The 7,192-nt window shown below is 44.3% G+C and overlaps 1 protein-coding gene across 1 annotated transcript; it reads left to right on the top strand.

Moving 5' to 3' along the window:
• The first annotated feature begins 1,223 nt into the window (after positions 1–1,223).
• On the top strand, positions 1,224–4,777 carry LOC138877775 (uncharacterized). Its single transcript, XM_070157412.1, has 6 exons — positions 1,224–1,370; positions 2,218–2,344; positions 2,420–3,218; positions 3,393–3,468; positions 3,612–3,995; positions 4,733–4,777. The coding sequence occupies exons 1-6, from the start codon at positions 1,224–1,226 to the stop codon at positions 4,775–4,777; spliced, it is 1,578 nt and encodes a 525-aa protein (XP_070013513.1).
• Positions 4,778–7,192: the final 2,415 nt, after the last annotated feature.

The following is a 7,192-nucleotide window of genomic DNA, read 5'->3' as shown; positions in this document are numbered from 1 at the left end:
TACTGGTTCAAGGCATATTGGTTGATCAAGTTCTTATTACTGTTGTGATTCTTTATCTTGTGATCCCCTCAGCATGTCCCTTTCCCGATATTACTTGTCTAGCTTCTACTTGTCGTTATCTTCGTACATATACTATTAAATTGCACAGGTTTATTTGTGGGTGTCTTGTCATAGCCTCGTCACTACTTTTGAGGTTAGGCTCGACACTTACCAGTACATGGGGTCGGTTGTACTGATACTACATTCTGCACTTCATGTGTAGATTTTGGTATTGGTCCCAACTGATCGAGAGGTGTAGCAGCTCGGACTGGTTCATTGGAGACTCAAGGTAGTTCTGTCCGTATTCACAGGCCTTGAAGTCCCCGTCTATCTTTTCTATTTTTTTACTATTTCTTTCATTCAAATAGTTGTATTCCTTTCAGACTTTTATTTGTAGTAAATCCAAGAAGTTCATGAATTATTACTCCAGATCCGAGTAATAGTAAATTTTTAAAGTTTTTATATGATTTCGAGCTCGTTGCATTTCATTTTATCTTATTTGCTGTTATTTACTAAATTGAATAAGGGATGGCTTGAGACTCTCTAATGTCGGCCATCCTAGCAAGTGGAATGTTAGGCACCATCACGGTCCCGAAGGTGGGAATTCCGGATCGTGACAAGTTGGTATCAGAGCACTAGGTTGCCTTGGTCTCACAATTCACGAGCAGGTTTAGTGGAGTCTAGGGGATCGGTACAGAGACGTCTGTACTTATCTTTCAGAGGATACGAAGTTTAAGAACAATTTCACTTCTATTCTTCTCTATCGTGCGATTTTGTTCTCCCATTGCTAATTGAACTCTTCTACTCTTGTTCTCTCACAGATGGCGAGAACTCGTACAACATCTTCAGTTGATTAGCAGCTAGATTCCCTAGTGGCAGCTCCTACGATGGGCAGAGGTAGACGCTGAGGTCATGCCAGAGGCCGAGGTGGGGGCAGGGCTCAGCCCAGAGCTCGAGTAACATCACCAGCAACGGAGCCTCAGATGTAGTTCGACGAGGAGGTTCCAGCCATATTGTTCCAACATGACCAGCTCAGGTCCTGGAGGGGTTCATCGCCACCCCAGTACTTCAGGATGCTTTGGTCTGTTTGGTAGGCCTTATGGACTGGCACATTTCCCATGGCACTAGCCGTCTCTCAGGCTGGAGGAGGAGCATAGACTCCTGCTACTCACACCCACAAGAAGATGACTCCCCAGTACCAGACTCCAGCAGGTCAGCCAGTTGGAGTGGTTCAGCCGGTTGCCGCAGGACAGGCTGATAGTGGATCATCTATGTCTTCTAAGAGCTTTTTAGGTTGGATAAGTTCACCAAGCTCTTTCCAGTTCCCTACAGTGGGTCATCCTCTGAGGACCCACAAGATTATTTTGGCCGCTGCTATGAGGTGCTGCAGAACATGGAGATAGTGGAGACCAACGGGGTCAATTTTGTTGTGTTTCATATGACTGGTTCCGCCAAGAGATGGTGGAATGACTTTTTATTGACCAGACCAACTGGGTCTCCTGCTTTTACTTGGGACCAGTTCTCTCACATATTTCTTGAGAAGTTCCTTCCTGTCACTCTGAGAAAGGATTATCGCGGCAGTTCGAGCATGTCTAGCAGGGCAGTATGACGGTCACTCAGTATGAGACCCGTTTTATGGATCTGTCCTGTCATGCTATTCTTCTGCTTCCTACCGAGAGAGAGCAGGTGAGGAGGTTGATTGAGGGACTTGATCAACCTATAATATTGCAGATGGTTATAGAGATTGGGAGTGAGATTTCTTTTCAAATGACTGCCAATGTTGCTAGGCGAGTCGAGATGGTTCTAGCTCAAGGGAGTGGTGAAGGGTCTGACAAGAGGTCGCGTCACTCCGGTGGATTCAATGAAGCCTCATCTAGAGGCTGATGTACTTTTGGTAGAGGTCATCTTCCCAGGCCGTTTCATTCAGCACTCTAGGCATCCCATGGTGTTTCAGGTGGTCGTGGATTTCATATGCATTATTCCGACCAGCTAACCTACACTACAACACCGACTCGCATTAGTGTACCACCACTCCAAAGCTTTTAGGGTGGTTACTCGGGTTGACAAGGTCAGTTTCAGGGTCAGCAGTCATAGCAGCCGAAGCCCTATTATACTTGTTGTGATTCGAGGCACATTGCTAGATTTTGCCCTTGTGCATCGAGCATTTCTCATCATCAGGGTTCTCGTGCCATGGTCCCGACACCGGGTGCTTCACCACCTGCTCAGCCAGTGCGAGGTCGGGGTCAGGCAGCCAGAGGTGGTGGTCAGGCTGTTAGAGGTGGAGGTCAGGCTGCTAGAGGTGGAGGTCAGCCAACTAGGGCCCGTCCTATAGATGTAGTCCAGAGTGGTAGGGCCCATCCCTGATGCTATGCTTTTCCAGCCAGGCCTGAGGCTGAGTCCTCTGACACTGTTATCACATGTATTGTTTTAATTTTTAGTAGAGATGGTTCAGTTCTATTTGATTTGTTTTCTACTTATTCGTATGTGTCATCCTATTTTGCTTCATATGTGGTTGTGTCTAGTGTTTCATTGAGTGCCCCTATGTATGTGTCCACACCTGTGGGAGATGCTATTGTAGTATATTGCGTTTATTGTTCGTGTGTGGTCACCATTGGGAGTCTTGAGACTAGTGTGAATCCTCTACTTCTTGATATGGTAGACTTTGATGTTATCTTGGGTATGGATTGGCTGTCACCTTATCACACTATATTGTATTATCATGCCAAGACGGTGTCATTAGCCTTGTCGAGGTTGCCTCGATTAGAGTGTAGAGAGACTCCTAGCCATTCCACCAACAAGGTTGTCTCTTATATGAAGGTTCGGCATATGGTCGGGAAGGGGTGTCTAGCTTATTTGGCTTATGTCTGCCATTCTAGTGCGGAGGTTCCTTCCATGGATTCAGTACTAGTTGTTTGTGAGTTTCCAGAGGTATTTCCTGCAAACCTGCTGGGGATGCCACCCGACAGGGATATCAACTTCTATATTGATTTAGTGACGGGCACTCAGCCCATTTCTGTTTCGCCATACCATATGGCCCAGCCAGAGTTGAAGGAATTGAAGGAGAAGTTGCAAGATTTTCTTGATAAGTGTTTCATTAGACCTAGTGTCTCTCCCTGGGGTGCGCCCGTATTGTTTGTGAAGAAGAAAGATGGACCGATGAGGATGTGCATAGATTATTGGCAATTGAACAAAGTCACCATCAAGAACAAGCATCCATTGCCGAGGATTGATGCCTTATTTGATCAGTTTTAGGGTGCCAAGGTGTTCTCAAAGATCGATTTGAGGTCTGGCTACCATCAGTTGAGGATTAGGGCATCTGATGTCCCTAAGACAGCTTTTCGAACTTGATATAGGCATTATGAGTTTCTGGTAATGTCATTTGAGCTGACAAATTCCCCAGCAACATTCATGGATTTGATAAACCGAGTGGTCAAGCCTTATTTAGATTCCTTGTGATTGTGTTTATTGTTGATATCTTGATCTAATCCTGCAACCGAGAGGAGCACGAGCAGCATCTTCGGGTCGTACTTTAGACTCTGAGAGACATCCAATTATATGTTATGTTTTCAAAGTGTGAGTTTCGGTTGGATTCCGTCGCCTTCTTGGTACACGTTGTATTAGCAGAGGGTATTAAAGTGGATCCTAAGAAGATTGAGGCAGTTCAACATTGGCCTAGACCTATTTCAGCCACGGAGATCCAGAGTTTTTTGGGTTTGGAGGGTTATTACTGTCGGTTTGTGGAGGAGTTCTCATCTATAGCAGCCCCGTTGACCAGGTTGACCCAGAAAGGTGCCCGATTCAGATGGTCAAATGAGTGTGAGGCGAGCTTTCAGAAGCTCAATACTGCTTTGACTACATCACCGGTGTTGCTATTGCACATAGGTTTAGGATGTTATACAATATATTATGATGAATCTCGTATTGGAATTGGTGCGGTATTGATGCAGGATGGAAAGGTAATTGCATATGCTTCGCGGTAGCTGAAGGTTCACGAGAAGAATTACCACGTTCATGACCTAGAGCTCGCAACTATTGTTCATGCGTTGAAGATTTGGAGGCACTATCTATACGGCATGTCGTGTGAGGTATTCACAGTTCATCGGAGCTTGTAGTATTTTTTTAAGCAGAAGGAGCTCAATTTGAGATAGAGGGTGTGGTTGGAGCTATTGAAAGACTATGATTCACTACCTTGTATCATTCTGGGGAGGCCAACGTGGTGATCAATGCTTTGAGTAGAAAGTTAGCGAGTATGGGCAGCATTGCATACATTTTAGTCAGTGAAAGACCGCTTGCATTAGATGTTCAGCCTTTGGCCAATCAGTTTGTGAGGTTGGATGTTTCTGAGCCCAGCCGTATGTTAGCTTGTATAGTTACTCGGTCTTCTTTGTTTGAGCGCATCAGAGATCGGTAGTATGACGACCCTCATTTGCTTGTCCTTAGGGACACAGTGCAACACGGTGGTGCCAAGCATGTTACTATTGGAGATGATGGAGTTTTAGAGATGTAAGGTCCTGTTTATGTGCCTAGTATGGATGGACTTCGTGAGTTGATTCTTGAGGAGGCCCACAGTTCCTGGTATTCCATTCATCTGGGCACCGTCAAGATGTATCAGTACTTGTGGCAGCATTATTGGTGGAGGAGAATTAAGAAAGATATAGTTGTGTATGTGTCTCAATGTCTAAACTGTCAGCAGGTAAAGTACGAGCATCAGAGACTTAGTGGTTTGCTTCAGAAGTAAGAGATTCCTGAGTGGAAGTGGGAACGTATCACTATGGATTTCGTTGTTGGACTCCCACAGACTCAGAAGAAGTTTGATGCAGTTTGGGTCATTATGGACAGGATGACCAAGTCAGCGCATTTCATTCCTGTGGCAGTTACTTATTCTTCAGAGCGGTTGGCAGAGATTTATATCCGCAAGATCGTCCATCTTCACGGTGTTCCCGTGTCTATCTATTCTGATCAAGGTACGCAGTTTACCTCGCACTTCTAGAGGGAAGTACAACATGAGTTGGGCATGTGGGTTGAGCTGAGCATAGCATTTCATCCTCAAACGAACGGCCAGTTCAAGCGCACTATTCAGATATTAGAGAATATGCTCCATGCTTGTGTTATAAACTTTGGAGGTTCGCGAATCAGTTCTTGCTGCTTGCGGAGTTTTCCCACAATAACAGTTACCAGTCGAGCATTTAGATGGCTCCCTATGAGGCATTATATGGTAGGCGCTGTCGATCGCCAGTTGGATGGTTTGAGCCGGGGGAGGCTCAGTTGTTGGGTATAGACTTAGTACAGGATGCCTTGGATAAGGTCAAATTATTCAGGATTGACTTCGCACAACTTAGTGCAGGCAGAAGAATTATGCCGACCGTAGAGTTTGGGATGTTGCATTCATGGTCGGAGTGAGAGTGTTTCTCCGGGTATCACCCATGAAGGGTGTAATGAGGTTCGGAAAGAAGCGCAAGTTGATTCCTAGGTATATCAGGCCTTTTAAGATTCTTGAGAGAGTGGGAGAGGTGGACTACAGGTTCGCGTTGCCACCTGGTTTATCAGTAGTTCACCCAGTATTCCATGTGTCCATTCTCCAAAAGTATCACGGTGATCCATCCCACGTGTTAGATTTTAACACTTTCCAAATGGAGAAGGATTTGACTTATGAGGAGGAGCCGGTGGCTATTCTAGCCCGGCAGGTTTTTCAGTTAAGATCAAAGAGTTATGTTTTAGTTCGAGTACAGTGGAGAGGTCAATCCGTTAAGGCAGCTACCTGGAAGTCCGAGTCGGACATGCGGAGTAGATATCCCCACCTTTTCACCTATCCAGGTACTTTTCAGTGTCCATTCGAGGATGAACGATATTTTAGAGGTGGAAAATGTGATGACCTGATATCTCATCTCATGTTTTGAAACCCAATTCTGTGATCTGAAGCTTTAAAAATCATGTCTTAGCCTTCCTCAATTTGTGTGTGCAGTCCAGGCGCCTTTCCAGAAAGTTTTTATGTTAAAACTGATAAAAATAAGAAAATTTGCCTTAAAACTATATTTGAGTTGACTTCGGTCAATATTTTTTGTAAATGGACCCGGATTCGTGTTTTAACAGTCCGGTGGGTCCGTATCGTGATTTGAAACTTGGGCGCATGCCCGGAATCGAAATCAGAAGTCCCTAGCCTGAGATATCAGACTTTGTCCAAATTTAAAAGTTAAAGGCTTAATGAATTTGGAATGTTTGTCCAATGTTTGACTTTTTGGATAACGGGTCCGTATTCGGTTTCGAAACCCAGTATAGGTCCAATACCATATTTATGACTTTGTCTGTGAAATTTGGTGAGAAACGGAGTTAGTTTGACGTGATTCAGATGCCCGATTGTGAGAATAGAAGTTTCAAAGTTTTTTTGAAATTTTCATTTGATTTGGTGTTCAATTCATAGTTTTAGGTGTTATTTTGGGAATTTAATCGCGCGAGCAAGTATGTATGATATTTGTAGACTTGTGTGCATGTTTGGTTTAGAGCCCTGAGGGCTTGGGTGAGTTTCGGATAGGCTACGGAGTGAAATTTGACTTGGAGAATGTTGCTGGTGTTTCAAATCTTGTTGCAGGCCTCTGATCTCACAATTGCGAGATCAAGCATCGCATTTGAGACCTATGAGGGGTTCGCATTTGCGACCTACTCATCGCAAATGCGATGAGTACCCGGACCACCTTATGTTTACATTTGCAAACTTTACTCCACATTTGCGATGGGGACTGGGAAGGGTGACTCTTCGCATTTGCGATCATTTGGTCGCATTTGCGGTCAAGGTAGTGTTCGTATTTGCGAACTTTTCATCGCAAATGCGATGTTTGAAGAAGTGTGAGAGTCTTTGCAAATGCGATGGATTTCTCGCATTTGGGAGCTTCGCATTTGCAAAGCCTAGGTCGCATTTGTGACATCTGCAGCTGGGTAAATATGACTTAGACGAGATATTTGATTCATTCTTCAAATGTTTAAAACCTAAAACCTTAGAGGTGATTTTCCCAAGACTCCTTCTTTCCCAAATTGTTGGTAAGTGATTCTAACCTATCTTCTTTCAATCTTTCACTGCATTTCACAAGTTTTAAACCTAAAATCTAGAGTTTTCATAGTGGAATTGGTTGTTTTTGGATAGAAATTAGGGATTTGGTAA

Source organism: Nicotiana sylvestris, chromosome 9, assembly GCF_000393655.2.
Source record: "Nicotiana sylvestris chromosome 9, ASM39365v2, whole genome shotgun sequence".
NCBI classification, from domain to species: domain Eukaryota; kingdom Viridiplantae; phylum Streptophyta; class Magnoliopsida; order Solanales; family Solanaceae; genus Nicotiana; species Nicotiana sylvestris.
This window is presented reverse-complemented; position numbering and strand designations above follow the sequence as displayed.

What these genes read in the sequence shown, in the direction of transcription:
- LOC138877775 (XM_070157412.1), top strand. Translation starts at nt 1,224, where the DNA reads ATGACTCCCCAGTACCAGACTCCAGCAGGTCAGCCAGTTGGAGTGGTT. An exon ending in AGGATGTGCATAGATTATTG is followed by an intron (nt 3,219 to 3,392) that starts GCAATTGAACAA and finishes AACTTGATATAG; the next exon opens with GCATTATGAGTTTCTGGTAA. An exon ending in TGGATTTGATAAACCGAGTG is followed by an intron (nt 3,469 to 3,611) that starts GTCAAGCCTTAT and finishes ATGTTTTCAAAG; the next exon opens with TGTGAGTTTCGGTTGGATTC.